The following is a 25,229-nucleotide window of genomic DNA, read 5'->3' as shown; positions in this document are numbered from 1 at the left end:
CATGGTATTGACTCGTTATCTTTCTTTATGTGTACAATTATATTTTGTTTTTCCCATTGACATCTGTTATGTCATGTTTTTCTAAATTCATGTTAATCTGCCATTTTGGTGCACAGTTCAGACCATCTGCAAGTTCTAGGTAAAATAGCCTTTAATCCTAATTCTGACATTTATCCTTGATGAAATTGCCATTCTGTATTTTTCTTCCTGTCATGATTAACTTCCAGGTGTTTCCTATAAATTCAATATTTGTTTTATTTTAACTGGTTTTTTTTAATATTTAATGTAAATATGTAAATTTTAACAGTTTTGTTTTTCTCTTGGGGTGTTCTTTCCTGTGGGATTTTTTTCCCTAGGTAATCAGTAGTTAATTATTGGATACGTCTTATATCATCCGTTGTCAACCCTGTGTGTTGCAGGGCCAGCTGAGGAAGGGGAATTGTCAGGGAACGGGAGTTTTAACATATAACAGTTCTGAATGTCTACTTCAGAATGTCTACTGAATGTGTTCAAATCAAAATATGTTTGGATAACTTACGGAGAACCGGTTGGCAAGGAATTCTCCTGATTTCAAGCTGTATCTTACTTAAGTCCAAAAAGGTTACGTGGGATGGAAATGTTTTCAGCTAGGTGGAGCACAGGCTGTTACTGGAGGCCTTGAAGAATACATTCTGTGCCAGCACTGAGCTGGTTTACAAGATCATATATTAAGCAGCTTTATTGTATGTCATAGTTCATCTCCACAGCTGTACTAATACGATGCCTGGCAGTGAAGAATTTGCTTTCACTGGAGCTGCAGTTTTACAACATTCATATCCATCTTCTAGTATGTTCTCTGAAAGCTAAAAAAATAACTTTATAAAGCAGGTTCTGTTGACTTTTTTAACAGAGTTGTTTGGTGATTTAGATTTTTTGTTGTTTGATCATTTTTTAAAAATACCCTAAAATTAATTTATTTTCTTAAATAAAAAATAGAAAATGGAAAGAAATTGTGTTCTATAGGTGTTACTTTGAAAAGTTTTCTAGCAGCACAAGAGAATTATGTTTTGACAGATCATTTCCCCTTTGATGGATGTGCATGCAGAAATTCAGGCTAAACAGTAATTTCTGGTAGAATTGCCCCATCAGCTGTAGGTCTCACTTTTCTGAGCCCTGCCTATTTATTAATTTTGTGGACAGCAGTAATTATGTAGAATACCAGGACCTAAAATGAAGGGTGAATAAATATAAAAACAATTTTGAATTTTCCTTAAGCAACCAGCTTTGACACATCCATAATCACAGAACTGATCAGGAATACTTCCTTAGAAATTGCTCTTAAATCTTGGATTTCTTACAAGATTAATGCAGTTTACCTGTAGCATTTCTGTTCTAGAAACCCTTCTAGCTTTAGATGAAGGCAAAAGTCATGGATTAATCTTTACACCCCAGCTTGGAGAGACCAGTGAAGTTTTAGTACCATTCTTACTCAGCCACTGCACCTTTTATACCTATCAGATCTCTTTGCCTTGCAGATTTTTGCCAGTGTTGACATTTCCATGTATTCTATATGCCTTTTATTTAAATGCTATTTGGTTAATTAATTTGAACTACAGCCATGTGGCATGAGCATCTAGTGAAGTTTTTACCAGTCTTGTCACTTCCAGTTATTTTCAAAATTTGCTTGTTATAATTATAAGTCCTGGGAAAAGAAGGTAATCTCCCTACTTTGATGTATATCATATGTATTCACTACAGGAAGGCTGTTAAGATGTATACATATTTTTAGTGTGGATATGTTGTTCCAGTTGTTCTGCGCCCTCACTCCCTCCTGAAAGTCATTCAGGAAGCAGGCTGATTTTGAGACATTAATGCTACCAGTTTCTTCAATACTCTTAGTCTTTCTTAGATGAGATTTACACAAGAGAGCAGTGGGACAGCAAAGAAAAAAAATGTTACCAAGCCCTGGAAGAATGAGATCCCTATTACTCTTGACAAAGAGCTTTGTATTGTGAACTCTGCTTTCTGCATTATTCTGAAATTCAGATCTACATTTTCCTCCTCTTTGCTATTTATGTTGACTAGCTCTGCTGCCTCAGAGAAGCTAAATCATTCAGAAACAGGAAAGAGAACAAAACCTCAAAAATCTAGTAGAAAGAAATCAGTTTTCCTGAGGGAAGAGAGGAACTATTAGCAAAGAAAATCTCCAGAAAGCTGAAACAGAGTGGAAATGTTTATTTGGGAATGAAATCCGTAATTCTGTTGCTATAAAAAGCAGGGTATTTGGTTAGAGGTGGTTATTAACATATGTTTTGTTTCAAATGTTAATAGTTATTCATGATCATTAGTAAAGTTTTTGATTTCTAAGATGTTGTCCATGGGAGTAATGTGTAAGGAATTAAAACTAAAGTCCAAATCCTTGTGAGAGCTGATGTTCCACTGAGCTAATGGGAAATAACAATTGCTGATTATAGAAATATCAGAGATTATGCTACTCAGAGTCATAGAGCAAAAAGAATTCTCCAGGGTTTTTATGCACACAAGACAGCTTGTGGCTCAAGACATAAACAATGCTTTGCCAACAAATCATTTAGAAACCCAAATGGAAGCCTGAAGTAAAATTCTATTTCATAGACATCTAAACTGACATTTAGTCTGGTGGCTTGATTATTTGTCTGTTTCTCTGATTACATTAATAAACATATCTAAGAATTTTGTATATGTTGAAATACTACATCATGAATTTTTTTTTTGTAATGGTGTTGAATGTTGTCATTTGTCATGTAAAAACACAGCCTCATGTACCTGGGGTTTTTTTGTTTTGTTTTGTTGTGTTTTGTTTTGTTTTTTTAATCTGGCTTAATTTCTCTTCTTCATTTGGGAAGAATTTTGGCTATAGTAGCTAGATGTAAGAATGGAAAAATGCATAATGAAGTGAGGAAAAATGCAAAATTAATCACTCTGCAAACATTGATATCTATTGATATTTTTAGTCAGGCAGCAAAGAGGCAATGAAGACTCTCCTGATTCTTTGAGAGAGGGAATTAATGAGATACTTTTTCCTATTACATGCCCCAGTGGCACATTGCTGGCAGTTGGCCATTTATTTAACTGTGAGCATCAATGATCAATAGCATCCAAACATTTTCTGTTTGCAAAACAGTGTCTTTGACTGGCTGCCATGGCAGATGGTCCAAAGACAGAATTAAGGCTGAGTGAATGCCTGCAACTTCTGGCTTCTGGTTGCTTGAGGATTGGTATCAATATACCATTAAGAAATGTTAAGACATTTTTCCTGAATGAGTAGCATAAATTAAGGGATATCTGTATTCATCCCCTGACTTTTCCCCTAAATTCTTAGGGGGAAAATAAAATAAAACTAAAATTCTCTAAGTTTTGTATATAGTCCAAGTGATTTTTTTTAATTTGTGATCCCTTCTTATTCTGAAAATAATATAGAGAAGAAATTAAACAAAGCTCTAACATCTAAAAGTGCCAGGTTGGTTGGTGAGGAGAAGGAAAATAATTGTAACAGTAGGAACAAGCATCATCATATAGGACAGAAGAGACCAAGCAGATACTTCTAACAGTCTGAGAGAGCTTCCTTAAAATAGACTTTGAAGATATTTATAGAAACTGGGAGAAGGAATGTCTTCTATTCTCTTGCCAATTCCTGTAGCTGTGGAATAATGTGCAACAGCGTGTAACACAGAATGCTGTTTTGATAGGGGATCTCTTTAGGAGTGACTGGTCCCAAAAAAAAGAAGCCAGCAGTTATGAGTTTGTTAGCTTGAAGGTATCTGTGCCAATTAATGAAGTCAAACTGCTTTCAGTGGTTATAAATCACTTCAGAGGAAAGAAAGAAAAAGAAAAGGAAGGAAGGAAGGAAGAAAGGAAGGAAGGAAGGAAGGAAGGAAGGAAGGAAGGAAGAAAGAAAGAAAGAAAGAAAGAAAGAAAGAAAGAAAGAAAGAAAGAAAGAAAGAAAGAAAGAAAGAAAGAAAGAAAGAAAGAAAAAAATTTTGCTGTGATACTACATTGTCACACATCAGCATTTTCTCTTCCTGTGTAAATGAGTTTTGCTGTGGTCCACATATTTCTTCCTTAGATAAAAGATACAGAAATGAAGAAATTAGACCAAGGCAAGCAAATGTGGCCTTTGAAGACATCCCTGTCCTTTCTGTAGACTGTACTGTCCAGAAGACAAAATACTCTCATGTCTGTATTCCTTTGCCTTTTTTCATGTGAGCAATAGTAAAATAAACATAAATAATTTGCAACTTTCATTGCATGGTTAATGAACCACAGTGTTTACTGTGCTTATTCTGCTGGCCTTTTAGAAGAGTGAGCTACTGACAGGAGTTCCTTTAAGGGCTGCTGACACAACCTGATCTAAATAAAGGAACGCAAGAGATGGTCTGGATATATCTCACAAAATTCAGACTGGAAAAATTTTCCTTTTGAGGCCATATTGTATATATTGCATCTTCTTTTATGATACTGCTTAGATTGTACCTATTAGTAGTCCAGAAGGCTACATTTTCTGTGATTTAAAAATGTAAAAAGGAATGAAATATTTTAGCAAGGAAATACTTTCTACAAGAGAGTCTTCAGATATATTTTGTTGGAAAAATGCAGTTGTTTAAATTATTTATTCCGTAGCACTTACTGGTTAATAAATGTAAAAATGAATTTGTTTCTACCTTATTTGACAGACTGCCATTACCAGATCATAAGTTTATGGGCTACTGGAAGGTTGATCAGCCGGGAAATGCACAAAAGAAAATGCTGTGTCCATCAGAAACTCAAAAAATAGATGTAAAGGTTTGTCTTTTAAATTATTTTTTAATTCATAAAATACTGATTTTATGTATTGGGTTGTGATGAATCTAAAATGTGATTAATTTCTTTAGGAACAAGAGTATGTACAAGTCATGGTATTTTTCTTGTATAAACTGTGTTTCATCAGTACATGATATCTCTTCATGCTACTAAGTGATATCGGTTCCAAACCATGAAAAGACTAAGGAGGAGAGGCATGAGGTTTCTATATTGTAAAGAAATGGGAGTGTGGATATTCAGAGAGTTTATAGAAAAGGCATTTCCTTTTCCCTTTAATTTGTTTAGTAATAAATGTAAAATTATTTAGTAGCTTTTTATTGTTAATAGTATTACAGCATTAAGAAGACTTCTGTATTTTCATAAAGAATGGGAAGTGGTATATTTTAGGAAGCCCTTATGGTTATTATTTGTTTTAGGGCCCTGTGTACTTAAATATTCAAGGCTTTCCACTGGAGCGACATGAAGCCAGGTCCATCAGTTTCACAGAGGAACTTGCTTTTTGGACACTGCCTCTAGATGAAATTAACTTTGTTTGCGACGTCACGGTAACAAAAGGTACAGTAAGAAAAGCTACTGACTTTTGTAATGATCTGCAACGTTACAAAGAGGTGAGATGTCCTGGAGATGAGAAAGGACTGGGCTGTTGACTGCGTGCTTGCCAGTAGCCAGTGGCAGAATATTAAAGGGCAATATGAGGGATTTCAAGTGTAGTACAAACACTCTAGTGCATTTACAGTAGTGTGTATTTCTAGATATACTTGCAGTTAAGAGTATAGGAATAATATTAGGAATTGTAATATGAGAATTGAAAATACAGAGTATGGGAGTGAACTATAGGAATAGTAACTTACCTTTTCCACTATTTTTTTTTATAGTACGTGAAATACAAAAACAATCCACTGAAATCGGTGCATAATTTCACTGAGTCATTGTGGTCATTGTAAGGATATGCATCCTTTCTCAAACTAAGAAAATTATGTGTAATTAAAATAGAACACAGACACAAAATTGCAAGTTTGTTAAATTTGTGTATTCAACAATGCATTACTTGACAAAACCAATTCTTTAACTTTTCTTCTCTCAATTTAGTTTTAATAGAAATCTTTTAACTTGGAGAGTGCTGTGCTTTATTCCTCTGGGCTCATTACTGATTCTTTCTTACTGGACCAAACCTGCTTTAGTTACCTCTACAGCTTATGTCCCAGAGAGAATCGCATCATTGGGAATATTGATAAATGTTTTTAGGGTTCATCATTAAGCATGTCTTGATGCCTTAAGTTTTAGGTTTTTATAATTTTAGCATCCTGTATTGCATTAGTGTAAAACTCTGAACTCCATACAGGGGGCTAGTAAGCTCTCATCACATTTTGGTCAGACAAAACAATCCTTCCAGGCCTGGAATCAAGGTCACCCTCACAGCCTCAGGTCCTGAAAAGTATAGATAAAAGTGTATGGTGGGGAGCAAACTGGGGGAATATGACTTCATTCCCTGAAGCTGTAATTGGACAATTAACCTCTGATATGCAAATAGACAAAGCATATCTGCCAAAAAAACTTGTGATCATTGTCCATATTGGGTGTTGCCTCTGCAAGGCTTTTGCACTGCCCAAGGTGTATCTGTTAAAGGCTTTTAATAAATACTTGCTTTATTCTCTAACTCTGTCAATCCTCTGTTCTAGGTAGCCATTCCAAGGCATCAGTCTAAACATTACTACGTATTAGATACAGGTGTTGAATGATCAATACTGGAATGCTGCTCTTTCTACTTGCAGTCCAGTTTACAAATACATTGGCAGACTTTTCGTGGAAGTAAAACAGAAATTAGATAGCTTTTTATTGGTTTCAAGAATTGTCTGAAATTATTCAGGAAGGTGGTTTATGTGAAAAGTTCTGTACAATGTTTGTACAATGTTTAATTATTAATACAATAATTTGAAGGGAGGATAGGATAGAGGAAGAAGAAGAAACAGGATTATAAACCAGCAAAATCAGATGAATATACTAGCAGCTGGCAGACGATTGCAGTCATGCAGACGTGTCTTAGACTGCTTGTTTAGAGTTAATAGTGTTGAGGCAAGATTCTGCCTGTTAACATTTAGTTAATAGCAAGAGATCGTTTCTCTTTATCTCCCCTGTGGGAGTTGTAATTTTTCAGTACTTTTTGCTATATCATCTACCAAGTTCAAGACATATCTATTTCCAGAAGAGAAATGCACAATGTCAGTAGCCTTTCACTGTTTTGTTTTCTTATTTCAGAAGAGGAACATAAAAATGTTCTTTATGTTACTACATGCAATCCTGTTTCCTTGTACTTCATGAACATTTCTAGTAAGACGGGATACTTTGTGGATCTTTATGACCTCTTCCCAAGAACAGTTGGAAGTGTCTGGCAACCTTTTGTGACTGCAGCACCACTAGGAAATCCACTTAAAGGTCAAGTGGTTCTACACGAAGAGGAGGTAAAAAAAAATTAATTCCAGCTAAATGCTTATTATCAAGGAAAGTAGTATCATGAGCATATGTCACTGGGTACTCCACCTCTATAGATTGCAGTCTTTAGGTGGACAATGTTCTCTTCCATTCTTGAAGCTGAGTTCTACCTGCTTATCTTCTCTTAATGATAGAGGGAGACTGGGCTTATGGGAGAAAGGGGGAGAGTGGGTCCAGTTCAGGAGTCTCAGTCAAACAGCGTACATTTGCAAAGTACAGAGTAAAGTGTTTTATGTGAACTTAAGTTCTGCTCCAATCTTGTCCCCCTTTTACTTTTCAACTAGTATATAAAAGACACATTTTCTGAGTCATCTAGTAAAATGGTGCTTGTATTTGCTCCATATTTTTTTGTAAATCCTTGCATTTCTTCTTCTGTAACCTGTGAAGTGTTGAGACTAGGAGGAAGAGTAAGTAAGCCTTGACATCTGCAATGCAAATTGAGAACCACTAACAATTTCAGTGTTGGTTTGACTTGAATGTTTTTTAAAGACAACTATTGCATACTTCGCACTTTCCCTTACTATCTGTGAGTTGATTGTAACATTTCCAATTCAAAATTTCTTTGCCCAGGAGTGAGAAGAGGCAACAGGATATACCTGCTGCTGCTGTTCATTTTTTGACATTAAAAATAGTTTATTAGGCTACCTAGCACTTACTGTGGTTTGACATGGGTATTAAATCAGTCATTATTGTTGGCTTTTTTCCCCTGTCTTTGAATTTCTTCTGTCAATGTTTCAGTAGGTAAGAGACTTCAACCTAGAAGAACTTTTCCTACATAGAGTTGGGGTGTTAATAGTTTTCAGTCATTTCTAGTGTTTCTGCAATGCTGTTGTTCCAGAAACATTTGCAAATGTTGCTGGTACTTTCTGGTGTCAGATGCTGCTGTTAAGTTCAGTGCCTTATGAGAAACAGAATTCTTCTGCCTTTGGTAGAGCTGCCTATGCAGGTGCAGCTGCCCGTTGGATACTTTCCAATGCAAACTGAAAACAGTGTGATTCTGAGGTTACCTGCTTGTTGAATAGCTATAAAAGTACCATTTGGGCTATTTTGAGGTGCACATAGCACATTTTTTTGGTTCTAAATAATTCTTGGCTTTCTTTGGAGAAGTTGATGCAGGAAACTAAAACAGATGGCAGTCTGTCTTGTATCTAAGGATGTTTATTTAGATCGTCTCAAACTTTTTAATAGAAAGCCGGCAATATTCTTTGCATTCCAAATCTCCAAAATTCCTACCATTTTGTTTTTAACCAATTGACAGTAGTGTCTGGTGTCAGAAATGAAGGTTCGTCCATGAAGCTGTAGGTAATTATCTCAGAGTCTGGTTTTGGCTGTCCTCATGGAATCCACCTTTTACTGATGGTATGATAGATACATTTTTCAGACACTGAAATAAAATTTGTGACATGGAGAAACTGTGGTAGTTTGGTGTCCCTTTCCAGATGACTTCAAACATGCTAAAACCTCATGTTTTTCTTTTAACAAAGCTTAAATATTGCTAGTTTCAGACTTGCCTTTCTTAGCAAGTGCTACAAGTGAATACATCTTGTCCCTAGATTAGCCTGTTTTACATACATTTACTATAAAGGCAGACCTTATTCACTGTTTGTGAAAATATGTTTCATTTAATTACAAACTTGTTTGCAAAAAGTCCTATTCTTAGGACACCATTCAAAAGTAATTTTAGACTTCTTGAGAACTTAAGCAAGCAATTAGAAAACAAAAAAAAGAAGGAAGATTATTTTCTTGTATATTGCATCCTCATATCCATGGACTACATTGATAATTTATTTGGGATTGGTCCTTAAGCGAGGCTTTAAAACAAAGGCTAGACAAGTGCTGCTGTTGTAGTCTTCACAGCCACTGCTATCCTTCTTTATGTTGGGGTTCAAGTGTTAGGCTCTCTAGCTCCCACTGAATCACAAGAGGGATTCTCAAGCAGTGTAATTTTTCTACATAGAACTTAGGTTTTATTCCTAACTCTTTTTGCAGTGGAGCCATGGAAAAATCACGTGCTCTGTGCATCTGTGAAATAAGGTGGATGTTACTGTGTATGAAATTTAATCCATTATTATTTATGTTAGCAGATAAGCATATGGCCTAAGATAATCATGCAAGTACCTTCTGTATTTGCTGTGAGAACAGAGATGACCTGAAAAGCGTTTCATCTCAGCTAAAGTAGAACATGTTTAATTGCCTTTTGGAAGTTGCTCTCTCCACTGGCTGCAGAAAGAGCCTTGACATATAGGTTCCTACATTTTAGGTGTACTAAGATTGTGGGCAGGCATAAACTCAGAACTTGCAGCATTCACTGTTAAGAAAAGTAGATTAGTGGCACATCTGCATTTTGTGCAAGGCTACAAGAGTTAACTAGTTGTGCCAGGGTGCATCAAACAAAACAAGAAAAACAAATAATATAAATAACATATTTGATGCTTTAGAGATTCATCTGTGTTTAGTTGCAAAAAAACTAAGAAGTATTAACAATATTTGTAAAAAAAATAACTTGCATCTATTAAATAACATAGCCACTTGACAACTGCTATTTCATAATAATCAATATCACCCATTAATTAAAACAATACCAAAAGCAGCTTTTTCATTTTTTTCTTTTAATAAAGGTCTTTGTAGATAATTGTTTCTGACTAAGTTATGAAAAAGAACAATTTTAAATTGATTATGACCTTATTGGAAAAAATGAAATGATGATATTGTGGCTCTTGAAATAAGCTTGTAGGTTTTATCTTGTTCCCAGATGACATCCATCTAGATTAAGTAGATCCCTCGAGTGAAATAAAATGAAAAATCACCATATCTTCCTGTCCTTTTAAATAAAAATTTACTGAAAGTAAACTCCTCAGAGATTTAACTTAATGGCAGAAGTGGGAGATGTATCTGATTTTAAGCCACATTTACATCTTCTTGGGAAAAAGGGTAGATGATTTTTTTCCTGATGGTGACCATTGGTCTCAGTGAGTTCAAGCTGTTTTGGCTCTATCTTTTTGTTCAGACTAAACTCATAGATTTTGAAAGGACTCTGCAGAAATCTCAAGTAACTTCTTTGTAAGATGGGAATTGAATTCATCTTTTCTAAGCAGCGATGTCTTTGCCATCTGTCCCCCAACATGTACTTCAGGGCCTACTCTTATTTCCTGCTAAAGCTTTGTGCTCTCTGTATGCTCTTTTATTTCTACATCTCATACATCTACTGCTCAGAAGGAGAACCAAGTACAAACAGAAAAGAGTTTTGATAACTTTTATATTATTTTATATGGGGTTGTAGGACCAAACTGCACATGGAGAATTGATTTGCCCATAAATTAACAGCACACTTCCAGGATTTTTTTACAAGCACTTTACTGTGTTGAAAGGCTACAACTGGACAGAGTAACCTACAGGCTACCTCAGGGAGCACAACAAGCTTTGTTCAGGCAGTGTCCTGCTGGCATCCTTTAAGTCTGCTTTTATCTTTCTTGGTCAGGAAGTGGGGTGGGGGGGAAGGAAATGCTTTTCCCTGTCCCACGTGCTGCTACAATTCCGTCAAAGCTCTCTGATAACAAGGGAGTGAGAGATTCTGTGGCACAGAAACTCACACAGAGATCCACCTCACTCACCACATATAGGATATGGCAACCATTTTTAAAAGACTTCTTTTAACAGTTTGTGATCTAGCCTGAAGCTCAAGTGAGGATCTGAATATGAAAGTACCAGTAACATAGTAGTAGTAACTTCTGTAACCTCAACTCCCCAGGATATTCTGATGTATGTCTTCAGAACAAAGGGTGTATTTTCTAATTTTCTTCAAAAACTAGTTCTTTTTTTTAATATAAGACTTTCCTTTTCTATAACTACACTTTATAGTAAAGGTCTACTTATACAGAAATGTGTACACCTTCTATAGAATGGGAGAAGGCTCATTTTCTGTAAGCACAAAGCTTATACCACTACTTGTTCTCAATTCACTGAAATGTTGAATGCAGTCTCCTGAATCATCTGAAAGACGCCACTTGCACTAATTAGAACACCAGTAATCTACTTGCAAACATTTCCCTACCTCTGAAGATGTGATTGCTTGAGCCTCAAGCCATGAATTTTTGCACAGACTTTTTCCAATTGAACCTGATGAACAATGTGTTAGTGTTTGTATGTATTCCTATATTTACAGTGTCAGAGTTGTTGTATTTCTAGCACTCAAGGGATCCTTGAGTAGCTTTAATAGAAAAGGTGGGACAGGAAGCAAGAGGATGTATGATTACCCTGCTAGCTAAGGATCAGCCTCAGTCTGAAGCAGACTATGTATGCAAGCTTGCTTGCTGAGGACATGAGCATTGAAGGCAAAACAGATCAAAACTGACAGTGAGTTTAGGGAGAAGAATACAAGAATGTTAAATTATTTGCACTGTCCCACTCTGAAACTTCCCCAAGCTCTCTCCTCTGTCCGCAAAACCATAAGGAACAACTTCCCATACCAGCAAAATGAAGTCACAGCCCTGTTTGGTTTAAGAACTTTTCAGAGGAAAATGCTGGCTAAAACAAAAACATCAGTAAGGAAAGGAAAACTTTGCAGTAACTAAAAATAAAGGCACACCACTTCACAAGATTGGTTATTGCATCTGTCCAGAGTTTGGAATTCCAGACACTGGGGTCAGGAGGTTGCCCAAAGGTTACTTTTCTCCCAGTCAAGAACAAACAGAGTGGAATTGCACACCAACGTCTTCTCCCAGCCCACTTGAAGAGTTGCCAGAGCTGCTCTTGGATGTGTTCACAAGTGACGTAAAAATCTATTCTTAAACACAGACAGAATATACATCAGTCACTTAGCACAGAAGGAAACCATTAACATCAAAAGGGGTGGAGTAGAGAAGCTTTTTATACTACCAACTGCTCCCATAAATTTAACACTAAGTAGAAGAATGTAATCAATTCATATGTGTTCTGTATTTCACGTGGAATGGTAATGCTGTTTCAGAATTGTATAAATGAAATATGGCAGAAAACCAAAATCCAAAGCAAATGTCCTATTTTTTTTCTGAATCACATTTCTATAATTTTAGTTTGTAATACATAAGCAAGCTTCCTTTTTTAGAAATATTGAACTTGAACTGAAATTCCCAAATGCTCCAAATAACATGATAATATTTTAAATACTTTACCATATTTAGCTTCAAATTACTGTCATTATTAAAGTTAACTCTCACAAATATTTCTAGTGAAAGTATGAAAAGTACCCAAAGAGAACAAAACTGCTGTGACTCAGATTGTTCATATTTGTTTTATTTAGGGGAATCCGTGGGAATTTATGTTTTACTTCCTTAACGTCTATTGTGCGTTATTGCACATGTTGTACGTAGGCAGTTTACTTTTAGTAAGTCCTTGCAGAACCTAATGTCCTTGCAGAAGTGAATGTTTCCTTGAATGGCAAACAAAAAATTGAACCCAAGGCTTAATTAACTTACTCCTTTGTACCTTTTGAATTTCATTTGATGCAGTTAAGGTTGGCCCTGAATTACTATTGTCTTGAATTCTTAGTTAAAACATTAGGAGCAGCTATAGTGCTTTGCAAAAAGAAATGTTTAAAAAGCCCCCATCATTTGATAGCATGTGTTGACCCTTGGGCATCAAGTAACAAATGAGAAAATCTGAAGAAGTTCAAAATTTAGCACATGATTTTTATTCATGTGATGGAGATTTGCACAATCCCATCTGCTTCTGATCTCCATCCTTTTGAGTCATCCTGCTGTCCTCCAAAAGCTTCCTATCTCTGACACTGTAAGCAGAGAGTACAGGTCACAGAAGGATTGTCACACCCTGGGATATTTAATATCCACAGGCTCCACAGTATCAGAAGTATGAACTTGGAGAGAAGGTACTAAGCCATTTCTTCTTTCACCAGTTTGTCACTTCAGTGGAACTTAAGTAACAGGTGCAACAGAAAAATGGTAAGAAAACATGAAAACTGAAATGAAGTATTTTGGTGACTTGACAAAAGTAATTGGTATGTCTCTTATCTGTAGCTGCATCTTAGACATGTAAGCCATACTAATCCAATTCCTAGATGTTATGCAGAAGTGAATGTGAGATGTATAGATAAAATGCTGTGGAAAAACTGTAGTATCATTCCAACCCTTCAGTTTCTCTATAAGCTTCAAAATGAACCAAGAAAATCCAGCTTACATTTTGCAACAAAATCAAAATAATCTTTTCAAAATGTTATAAGTGGCTCAAAATCCAAAAGTGCTTCAGATAGATTCATTGTAGTCTCTTAAGCAAGCTTGAGATGTACATGGATCTGCTTTTCATTTACAGAGCAATGTTGTGTTGTTGCTGGATACAAGCAACGGTGCCCTTAGCCGACTTTTGCTCTCACCAGATGCTCAAGACACTCCGAAGAGAACATCTTGGTGGAGCAACAAGGAAGAGAAGGTGAGGAATAATACCTTCCCCTATTATACTAAGTTTTTTTAAAAGCAAATGTCAGTATTTGAAAAACAGAATCATTAAGTTTTTCCTGGTTTTACATCCCAAGCATTTATTTCATTGTTTACTCTTATGTAGGTTTAAATGTCTTACACATAAAATAGCATTGTTATGGAATATTGATATAAAATATAAACAAATTTTCTGAAGATATGTATCTTTAAATATCCCTTTTTGGGCTAGAACTGGAAATAATGGAATATTTTGTTGCAATGAATTATGTCCAAAATAGTGAACGCAGTTATGTTACAATTTATGACTAGGAACATGGTAAGCTAGATAGCATTTTGGGAGGTAATTAAAGCTGTGGATTCTTGTAAATAAAGGAAAAGAAAAAACTATTACCATTTCAGAGGAGTCAGGGAAATTCACTGGGACAAATCTAACAAATGCTGAGTGTCCTATGATGTATGTTTATACAGAGCAACTACAAAATGTGCCGAGAGTTTTCACACAAAAACTGGCTGGTGTTCTACAAAGAAACAGGGTGAGAATAAATTATATTCCTGTATTAAAATGATCTAATTCAGATCTTCTTGTGTACATCCCTATCTGATTTTTTTTTTTCTTGGCTTCCAATTTTATAGAAACCGTCTTATTGTACTGGATGTATTGGAGGGTCAAACTCACACCATCTCACTTCCAATCAGTCTGAAATCTGTTTTCCTGGTGGCTGAAGACCGGTGGCTCTTGGTGGAAAATGAAACAAATAAGTTAGTTTAGCCTAGTTTTCTTGATGGCATTATTTCCTTTTTGTGTCTCGTTTGTGTTCAGCAGTTTCACTCCTGGTCTCAAACTTATTTTTTTCTGTTTGCAAAATTGGCCTTAAAAAGTGGGTGTTTAAGATTCAAATTTGCTGGGGTGAAAATGCAAGGAGACTTTTAGAGTAGGAAATAAAGAGGATATTCCAGCCTCTGAAAGTTTAAACTGGCTTTGATCATATGTGTGTTAATATTTATTTTACTGAGGTGATACTGATTTTTAGAAATGAGAATGCTGGTGGACCTATCTCTGGAAATACAGACATGTAGTCCAGAGTTTGCACCTGCTTCCTTTACTTTCATGGTCACATGAAAGAAATGTTACTCTGCTGTCTCATTTTTATAAATGCACAGCAAATGAGAAATAGTTACCAGAAGACAAATCTGCCATTTGATGGCCTACCCTTTCCTATCTCAAAGATGTTTGGGAAATTATATTAAGTTTTAGCAAAAGGTTTTGCTAACCTTGTGTATATAAATGTAGAATGTTTTCACTGTTTCAGAAGATAGAAGTCCTTGTTTAGAGTGACAAGTTTAATTGGGAATTATTCTAAATGTGTATCTTTTACAGGAAATTTCTTTTAACCAAGCATGCCCATATGGAAGCTCAAGGCAGTGAAGTTTGCCAGCTGCATGCATTGAGTGAAGAGCCAGCTGACATGGGATTTGGCTTAACAACAGGTACTGAATGCAAGCTTGGCTAGTTCCTTTTTTTTTGTTCTTTTTGTCGTTTCTGTTTGCTGCATAAACAAGGCTCTCTAAAGGTCTGAGGTCTGAGTAACTATCTCTCTGTTTTTGTCCCCTTATCATGTTTGGTTAATAATAACAGTTTTTCTCAAGGCATGGCACATTCCATGCTCAAACTTCAAGTGGTTTGAATAAAGCATTTTTGTTTCATTCAAGCATTAAGACCCTCAGTCATGGACTTTCGGCAAACAGAAAAGCATGTAGAATGGAAAAGGAAGAAAGATGACTAGGCAGGAATTAGAACAGGAATAGAAGGGTGCTGTGTCTCCCCCTTGAATCCACAGGGATAGAACCCCTGTGGAGCCTGGCCAGCTGGGCAGTGGGGTGAGGCGGGCAGAGGGAAGGAACTTCTCCTTGGATCCCGGGGGCTTGGAGAAGCTCCCTCATGAGTCCAAAGACGAGCTGGTCCCACAAGCAAAGGAAAGAGGCGCTCTCCCTCAGGATTAGTTCCAAAGTTTAATGAGGGCCTGGAGAGATCCCAGTCCACATCTGACCTTGAAGGACATCCAGAGCAAGAGAGAGGGTGTCCCTGCCTGGAGCTGCCAGATATAGGGGGGTGGAGAAACCCGAGCAGGCAATGGGGGAAGGACATGGGAGCGGCTCTCGGGGGGCAAGGCCTTAGAGTGACCCCTGAGGAGGGGTCGGGGAGGAGTCCCAGCCAGGGTCCAGTTACCTGGTGACCCTGGGGGAAGGATCTGGACAAAGGGGAAGGGTCACCAGGTGATGGACACATCCCCTGGGAGGAGGCAGGGGGATGGGTTGGGGTTTGATGGACATACAGGTACTGATGGGAAAGCTGGGATGACCCAAACAGGTACAAAGAGGGGATATGGAGGGACAAACCATCATGAGGGGATATACAGTGCAAACACAACTCTACATCAGGGAGACAATATTCTAATGATTCCAGGCTGTAGACTGTTGCAGGTCTGCTACTCAAATGAGGTAGAAAACATTTCCCAAACCTTAGGAAAATACAAACCACCTACTGTTAAAACAGATCAAAAGTCACAGTTTCTGTAGTTCTGTTGATAGTGTGCAGGAGGCCATTGGAGTCATCACACTTGTGTTAGAAGATATGGGGAATTGGATCAGTATCCCAGCATGCCAGATGCTGCTAGGCATTGAGGCATGTCTTAGTTACACAGTAAGGCAGAAATCTGCAGTGGTCATCATTCTGCCTGGTGAGATCTGTCTGTCTTCAAATCTGATAAGATTTTCAACCTTGAACATTTGATTGTGGTGCACAAAATCTTTAGTGTACTTGCTTTAATAAGACTGGAAGTACATGTGCATTCCACTTAACAGTTCATAGGTTTTGGTCATTATATATCAGAGAGATAGAGGAAACAAACAGAGAAATCACTTCAAATCTCTTGAAAGAAGGAATAAGTTTTGTTCTGGTTCTTGTGACTAGAACAAATAAGAAAAATGAAATTAACACAGTGTAAACATGGTACAAACAAATGTTTTTGACAAATAAAAGGGCTTCATTTACATAAACAGCAATCAGGTGGGTACAAAAAACTAACCATAGCCTAAATATCCAGAATCCTTTTTAACTCTTGTACAGTTTACTCTACCAACTTATCAAGTGCTATCAGAGCACAGTAGTTTCCTTCCTCTTACTACCTTATTTAGAAACCATTCTGGAGTATCAGTCCTCAGATGGATATAACTGTTATTATAATTTCCAGTCTCAAACTGTTTGTGGGCAGTTTATTGCTGCATGCTTTCTGTGCTATTTTTATCCTTTGTTATCTTGTTTCTTCTTTTCCAGTCTGAAATGTTATCATATCCCCTGTTCACCTTTTTTCCAAACCATCCAGTGAACCCTAAATATAACATCTTCAGCCTGTCCTTGTTCTTTGAAGCAGAATCTGTGGCAGAAGAACTAAAAAACGGTAGATCAGTGTGGGCTTAATGCTGACCCAGACCATTTGTCCTTTGAGGGAGGAAAGATTTTCTTCCACTGCCATGTAAACAAGATAGTCTTGTGCCCATCAAAGTGGAAATAGTGCAGTTCTAAAGATAACAGGTTCTGTTGGACTGTTTTGGTAGTTTGAGGCAAGGTTAAGGGCTCTCACAGATGCACAGAACAAAATTCAGTTTTTCTTGGCTTAAAGACAAAGCAAACCAGACCAATATTTAACAGAAATGCATTACAAACAACATCATTTGAATTACAAAGACAGCAAGAGAGTCACCAAGAAATGTCACATTGACACTTACCTGTGCAAACCTATGTTTTGCCTTCTGGTGCATTTGCATTATAGCAATTTTCAATGAGATCACATGCTGTTTTGTTCTATTCCATAGGCTTCCTGCCTCATTTGTACATTAGAGGGCAAAATTAAGTGGTAAAAGCAACTATAAAGCTAGTATTTCCTGATTTTAAGTACTCAACTTTACAAAAATAGGATTATTTCCTTCTCCTCTGTGTTGTAGTATAATCATGTCATCTGCTTTTTAGTAATTTTATGCTCAAAATAAAAGCCAATGTTCAGTGCTCAGCACTCTTACAGGTAATATAGTTTCCTATTGCACATATGGATTTAATGACTTTCATTTTGTTTTATTTTCCTGTTTAGTGTCAGAATTGTGTGTGCCTCATGCAGTTTCAGCTGACCAGCTATCTTCAGAAAACCTCAGTGCAGCTGTGGGACAAAAGATCAGCTCCCCCAACAGGATGTTCTCAGATGAGCATAATTATGCTACTATTGTCATTGGTTTCCCAGACCTCTTGGTAAATACTCAACATTATTGTACAATTAAATAATATAATCTCATTTATTCTGTAACCCATTAAGTACCTGTTTACCAAGTGATTTGGAAAAAGAAGGGAATGACAGCAAGGGACCAATTCATACAGTGTACACTATTTGTTATGGTAGTCTAATCTAGAGGGATGTAGGTGGTTTTTTAGGTAATAAAAAATGGGACAATACAATGTCTAGGACAGACAAAATATATTTTCGGTAAGCTCTGACCAGTGCTGGCTGGAGTAATATTTTCTAAATCATGTGTTTTTACAGTTTTTTTAATTAAGCATAACCTCTGAGAAGAAGGATATCAATATAATTTTGAAGTTTTCAGTGTGAACTTCTTGCCAGTGTGCAGCAGGTAGCAAGACTAGATCAAGGAAAAAGAAAAAACCAATACAGAAAATTATAGCAAAACTATAAAGCCCCTTTACTACTGAATAATGTAGTTAAGTGTAAATCCTACATGTAAGTATGCTCATTGCCATGACATAGTTAGAAAAGGGCCAGAAAAGAAAGTGAAACTTAGCAGTCTAATGACTAGGGCTGTTGCAAGGAGTAAAGGTCAACACAGGGAAAATACAAGCAGTGTGTTTAATTTTTTGGACTTTTTTTTATATTTGCCATCTAATGGTACCTAAAAAGGGTAGTCATTATGGAATAAATAATTGTATGTCATGTTTATTTGATAAATTGGGGTAAATTAGCAAATGTAACTGTTAACAGACATGAATTTTAGGAAAGCCAAATGACAGAAGAAAATTCTTTGCAATCCAAAATTATTCAAAAATATTTCTTGTCAGTAAGACAGTCCTTGCAATTAGCTTTTGAGTTTTCCTTGGTTTGGCTTTATTTTATTAGATGGTTTATTCAAGCTTTTCATATTACATACAGTAGACATAAGTTTATTGCTGGAAAAGGGAGGTGGTCTAGAGCAGGGAGTGCTAAAGAAGCTGCACACTTCACTAACACACCAGTGTGGGTGGTGAAGCATTTTTGGCTCTGCCTGATTTAGAATGAGGTACCATTTTTCCTCATACATCGCTTTAGATATCCATGTGAATTTCAGAGAGGGAGTGCTAAGGGTGGATGGAAGAGTGATGGGGCAAAAGTTCAAATTCAGTGTTTAGTGCTGGTGGTGTAGGTGTTTAGTATGAACAAGGTATCTGAGCTTTTATTTGTAGTAAGCAGTGCTCAGCTGACCAAACACTGAGACATTCAAGATTATTTTTTTGCCAGACTCTTCCAACTGTAGTGGGAGATGAAGCCACTGGCTTTCATGTAGAAACCTACACTTAAATCTCTGAACCTGGAGCTAAGTCCCAGCCTTATTGCTTATCTTTGAATTTATTACTGGAATATCTATTCGCATTTATCTATATTAATGGAAACCTAACATAGCTTTTTACGTAGTTTTTTACATAGTTTGATTCCAAATCAGGTTATTTTAATGATTTCTGTTCCTGGTTCAATTTTAAAAAATTCTATTCCACTTCAGGTCTTCAGAGCATCTTGATGCTTAAAACTCATGTAGAGGGTTTGTTGATTTTTACCCCGTAGGAATTTTTGATGACAGAATAATCCAGGTCATTCCTTGTCATGTGGTAGTATAAGAAGTAATGACAATAACCACATTTGATTTGAAATTAAATAAGAAGTATAACTTATCAAGTAGTGTTTGTCTTAGATATAATAATAGTAATGTTTTCTTGAGTCAACACCACCTCTTTTGCAGTCTCCCAGTGAAGTGTATAGCTGGAAGAGAAACACCTCTCTGAGTCACAAACATGCTTCTCCTTCTGATCCACTTTATTATGGAGCCCGGAGGAAAGCAGGAGCTGCAAAACAAACCAATTGTGTTACTTTATTGGCTTCTAATCAAATAGTCCGAATTTTAGCACCCGGAGATGTGCCTCTGAAAGACATTTACCCAAAAGGTAAGAGGTTCATATATTTGTGCTGAAACACATAGATTTGTTTCATAATCTCCTATCACTCATTAAGTTTTCCAGAATGTTCTTAAAAAATCACTGAGCAAGCATTTGAGAAGGAAGGAGTTTAGTGGCACTTAGTTTTAAAATTAATTTGAATCTTATTAGCATGCTGAATTATACTTCTGAGAAATTAACAGGGTGTCTACACTGTGTATATCTCAGTAGATGGGATTTTCCTCTATCTGCAGAGGAAGCCCAGTAATAGAAGATGATCATTCCAGTTCAGCAATTGGCCTTCACCAGTATTTCTATCTTCTGCTCAGTGAGAATTCTGTCCCCAGCAGGGATAATAGGGGAGGTTATTTTGGGAATGTATGTGAGCCTGTCTACTTCTTTGTCTTTCTCTTCATACTTTTTTAATATTTGCACTTGGGATGTTGCAGAGGACGTCCCTACCTCCAGTTTTAAATCTCCTTTTATGGACCTGTTGTCCACAAGCTTATCTGGTGCCTCTTTGAAGCTGTGCATCTCCACAGCAAAGTCACAAATTCATGGTTTTTTGTGATCAACTGATCTCTTCTTATTCTAGCATTGCAGGCTTTGGTGAGTAACTGTTCTGCAGTCACCTTAACCATTACCTTCATGACTTGGCAAACTTCAATCACTCCAACCTTCTCTCCAAACTGAAGAGACACAGACTATTCTGTTCTTCTCCTGTCCAAGAGAGCGTTGCATGAACAACATTCACATACAGCAAACCCATCCTCCTTTCTGACACTAATAAAGCAGGTGTAGACTACAGACCTTCAGACATTTTTGTGCTGCCATGCCAAGCTTTCTGTTATAATGATAACTCTAGCTTCTTCGGCCAATAACTGAAAATATGCTAGCTAGAGCTAAATAACAGCATTTGTGGGTTTTACATTAATTACCTTTAGAAATCTGCAAAGTTTACTATCAAAAGAGAAAATGCCCAAAATATTTTTGTATGCTAGAATGGTTGATTTCATCAGCACAAGAAGCTATTCCTGATTTAGTCCCAATTCTGGCCCAGAATAAACATTTTATTAAAAATAACTCAAACAGAGTGACTGATCCAATCTGCCTGTCATCATTTAACACAGATTAACTTCCCTATGTAGAGAATACCTTTTATTTATTAACAAGAGGATAAAACATTTACTTGACTAAAGAAGCTAAGTCAAGGATATCAACAAGGTAGAAAACTTAAGTTACCTATTTTTGTAACTGAAGGAAAGATTACCTCTTAAAAAGATTAAACCTAATAAAATTAGTTGGAGTTAGAATCTTGGAACTAATTATACAACTTCAGGTTGTAATCTTCTCATACTTTAAAACTGGAGAAGGGTCAGACTGGGTCACTTTTTTTCAGGCCTTCACAGAAAAAAGAATCTGAATCTGAAGTAGATGTTTTAGAAGGTAAATCTTCTGAGCTTTCGTTAAAATTAGTTTACTAATTTGGGAGTGAGGGAAGTATCTTCCCTCAGTGCTTTCAAATGATACCTAAATTGAGATCTTGACTGCTATTTCTAAAAGCCTTTAAGTTGCTGTGCTATATAACACCTTGTACTGCTAGGTTATTATAATTAAAAACTAGGGGGCATTCTTCATGAATCCAGGATACCAGAAACCTGAGCATATTATCAGTCTGAGAATTGGCTTCTGTCTGACCAAGCAGTTTAATTTTTTTTCTCAGCTGTGATGAAATATATTTATGAATAGGGATTGATAGCTTTAAATGTATAGAAAATTGTGTGAGGTTTGCAAAGTGCTTTATGACCATTTAAGTTGAAAGATTTCATGCATTGAGGATTGTTATCATTGATTTTTTTTTTCTGAATGATGTTTTAATTTATGAATTACAAAGACTAATTTTAACTGAATCATTTAATATAACCTTACTGATTCAATTAAATAGGACCTGAGCAAGACTCTAGGGAGTCTTGCTCCTTCTGTTCCACAGCCTTTTTCAGGACTTTTTCAAGACATTTCCCTTTATCATTAATGGCTGGATTTTCTAGTGGAAGAGAAGGTATGAGGGAAATCCTGTGGTGACCTGTGCTACCCAGCATGTCATGAAAAAATTGATAAATTAATTAACACTGAGCTAGCAGTGCTGATGATAGTGGTTATTATTAATGGTAGGAAGGATTTACCATGGAGAATTATGAGAAGGACTACAATTCTGGATGCAATAGAAATAACAGGTGAAATTCAGTGTAGATAAATATGTGGAGGAAGAAAAAAAATCCTAATTCTACATGAAAAAAGGTGGGAATGATGAGAATATCTTACAAGCATTATTTTGCTGTCATGATAGATGGTTTCATTAAGATAGCAGTTCAAACTCAGTAGTACTTGAAAAAAGGCAAACAAAATGTTAAGAATTACTAGGGAATAAACAGTTAAAAAGCAGAAAATCTCTTTGTGCTGTTGTTCAAATCCATGTGTTCAGTTTTGTTCCTCCATCTCAAGGTGGGAGAAGGCTGAACTGGGATAAGTTCAGAAAAAAAGGATGAACAAGATTGCATTGGACAACCCTCCAACATGTGAAGACAAGATCAGACAGGGACATATGGTAGAGCTCTACAAAAACATGTATGGCATGGAGATATGGAAAAAACCAAAAATTTTTCACTCAGTACCAGAGTTAGGGAGCAGCTAATGAAGCTATTAGGAAATTCATCAAAACAAACAAGATACAGTTCTTCATAGAGTACTAACCTATGAAACCACTTCCCAAATGATGTTGTGAATGTTTCTTTTTCCAAAAGAAAACTGGACAAATTCCTGGAAAGTTAACTAAATACATAGATATAAAAACATAGACAACACATTCAGTTTAAGAAGCCCCTAGATTGGAACTGATTGGTGGCTTGAGGTAAATACCATGTGCACTTGTCTGTTCTTAGACATTTCAAGCACCTAACTACTCTTGGAGACAGGATACTAGTTTAGAGGAACCTAGTATTGCCCTTATTATGGCACAAATCAAATATATTTCCAAGTGAAAAAGGGAAGACAGGAAAAGAGAAGCATGTGTCTTTGTGCTCACATTGGAGGTGAAATAATAAGGTAGTAGCCCTTATGATGCCCATTTGAGATTCTGTTTTTGCAACCTTCTTTGCTGGGCTATTGTTTCTTTTGGAGTTTGCCTCTCGGTCTCACTAATTGACAGAGCATTTGATTGACTACCCGTTGCTGCTTAATAGGCTTGGTCCCTTGAAACTCAGTGCTGCTTATTGCTAATTGTGCTCCATTGCTTCTGTATTGGAAACCTGTAGCTACTTACCTATGAAAGTTGTATCCTTTCCTGGGAGATGGTAAAATGAAGCAAAGTCATCCTATTACATTAAATCAAGTATGTGTCAGTCCCTTGAAGTTCTTGCACTGTTGTCTTCTGTTGCCTTTGAAAGTTGTTTCATATTTTTGATTTTGTTTCCTTATCTGTCAGATTTTTTTTCTCCAGCTGGTCAGTTCTGGCATACAGCCTTCTATTTCTATTAATAATTCAAAGTACTCAGCCAAACCCTAGCATAGTCCAATATGTATTAGTGAAGCCGTTCCAGGAACAATAAGCAAAGAAATATTTGTCTCTCTGTTTTATTGGAACTGTAAACCAAAGGATAGTTATTTTTGAAAAGAAATTATAACAAGTAATAATTTCCCCAAAGACTGTCAAATAGATGTATGGACATAAAATATAAACTCAAAGAAGAGATCGTGGCAAAATCCAGCAAAGAAGAATTAATGTTTATTCTGAAAACAAGACTGTAAAGATGAGGGACTACTTGAGATCAAATATTTACTTGGATTCTCAGCATTTTCTATAGATGAACATAAAATAACACCCTATTAGCGAGTGTGTATCTCTGTGAGTATGACAGTAACTGGAACATGTAGTGTAACACAATGTTACCAAAATAGCCTTGACACATCATCTGGTCCACCTGTTTATATAGGGACAGGATGACATGTGTAGTCTCTTCTCAACTGAGATTTGTCAAACAACTGGCCTATTGCATTGCTTCATTCTTCTTGTATAAAAGCTTTTAATGGTATCCATCTTTTCTTTCTCTAAACAAAGCCGAATACTTCATGTCACCTTCACTCAGGATAATATTGCTCTCTTTATAATGATCATCTCAATAGGATTGGATATATTTTTATTTATATATTTTATATAAATATAGTAATAATATGAATATATATAATAATATATAAATATTTACTTTATTTATTTTATATATTAATATATATAATATATATTATATATATATATATATACATAAACAGAGGGTTTATATATATTTATATATAAACCCTCTGTTTAGAAAATTTAAAAAATCCTTGCATTTGTCCTTATAACCCATCTGTTCTGACCACTTCGTCATCCTCGGGACTATTTCATGTCACAGAACCATGGAATGGGTAATGTTGGAAGGTACTGCTTGAGGTCATCTAATCCAATCTTCCTTCTCAGCAGGGTCCTCTAGAGTATGTTACTCAGGATTGGGTCAAAACACTTCCTCTCCAGGGAAGGAAAGTCTGCAGTCTCTCTGGGCATCCAGTTCCAGTGCTCAGTCACCATCACAGCAGTTTTTCTCATCCTCAGGTGCAACTTTCTGTGCATCATTTTCTTGCTGTTGCCTCTTGTCCTATTGCTTGGCATCACAGAGCAGAGCCTGGTCCATCCTCTAACACCCTCCCATCAGACATTGATGAGGACCCTTCTCAGTTTTCTTTTCTTGCGGCTGAGCAGGCCTCAGTCCCTCAGCCTTTCCTCATAAGAGAGTTGTTTCAGACTCCTCATCATCTTTGTAGCCCTTCACTGGACCTGCTCCAGGAGCTCCACGTCTCCCTTGTACTGAGGAGCCAAGCTCTGAACATTGTGTCTGTTTTCCTAAAGTTTGATGTCTGGAGCTGTGCATAGCTGCTCTTCACTGTCAGGCTTTGGCAAAAGAAGAACAAACTGCACTTGTTCATGTCTGATGTTCACGTTTCATCATCAGGATTCTTGACTGCAGTTCTGGGGCCAGGCCAGCAGTTCTTGTGTAGCATTTAAACATTTGATTGCTTTCTTGTCAGGTTCATATTCTGCAATCATATGTCTTTTTATTGTCTTTAATTTGTTTGATTTGTGTTCTTTCTCTAATTTATTAACTTAGCTTTTAATTCTTATCCCACAGTTATAGAACTGTGGTTTTGACATCTGTGTGTCA

General features: G+C 36.5%; 1 protein-coding gene across 1 annotated transcript in view; it reads left to right on the top strand.

Moving 5' to 3' along the window:
• Positions 1-25,229, top strand: part of VWA8 (von Willebrand factor A domain containing 8) — a 184,539-nt gene that overhangs the window by 114,786 nt on the left and 44,524 nt on the right. The window contains exons 27-35 of the mRNA XM_021530815.3: positions 4,692-4,800; positions 5,235-5,373; positions 7,075-7,277; positions 13,612-13,728; positions 14,205-14,269; positions 14,370-14,495; positions 15,115-15,224; positions 17,882-18,036; positions 19,788-19,989. Coding sequence (XP_021386490.3) covers positions 4,692-4,800; positions 5,235-5,373; positions 7,075-7,277; positions 13,612-13,728; positions 14,205-14,269; positions 14,370-14,495; positions 15,115-15,224; positions 17,882-18,036; positions 19,788-19,989 — 1,226 coding nt within the window. The remainder of the gene's footprint in view (positions 1-4,691; positions 4,801-5,234; positions 5,374-7,074; positions 7,278-13,611; positions 13,729-14,204; positions 14,270-14,369; positions 14,496-15,114; positions 15,225-17,881; positions 18,037-19,787; positions 19,990-25,229) is intronic.

Source organism: Lonchura striata, chromosome 2 (genome assembly GCF_046129695.1).
Source record: "Lonchura striata isolate bLonStr1 chromosome 2, bLonStr1.mat, whole genome shotgun sequence".
Lineage (NCBI taxonomy): Eukaryota > Metazoa > Chordata > Aves > Passeriformes > Estrildidae > Lonchura > Lonchura striata.
Note: the sequence above shows the minus strand (reverse complement) of the source record. Positions and strands in the feature narration are given on the sequence as shown.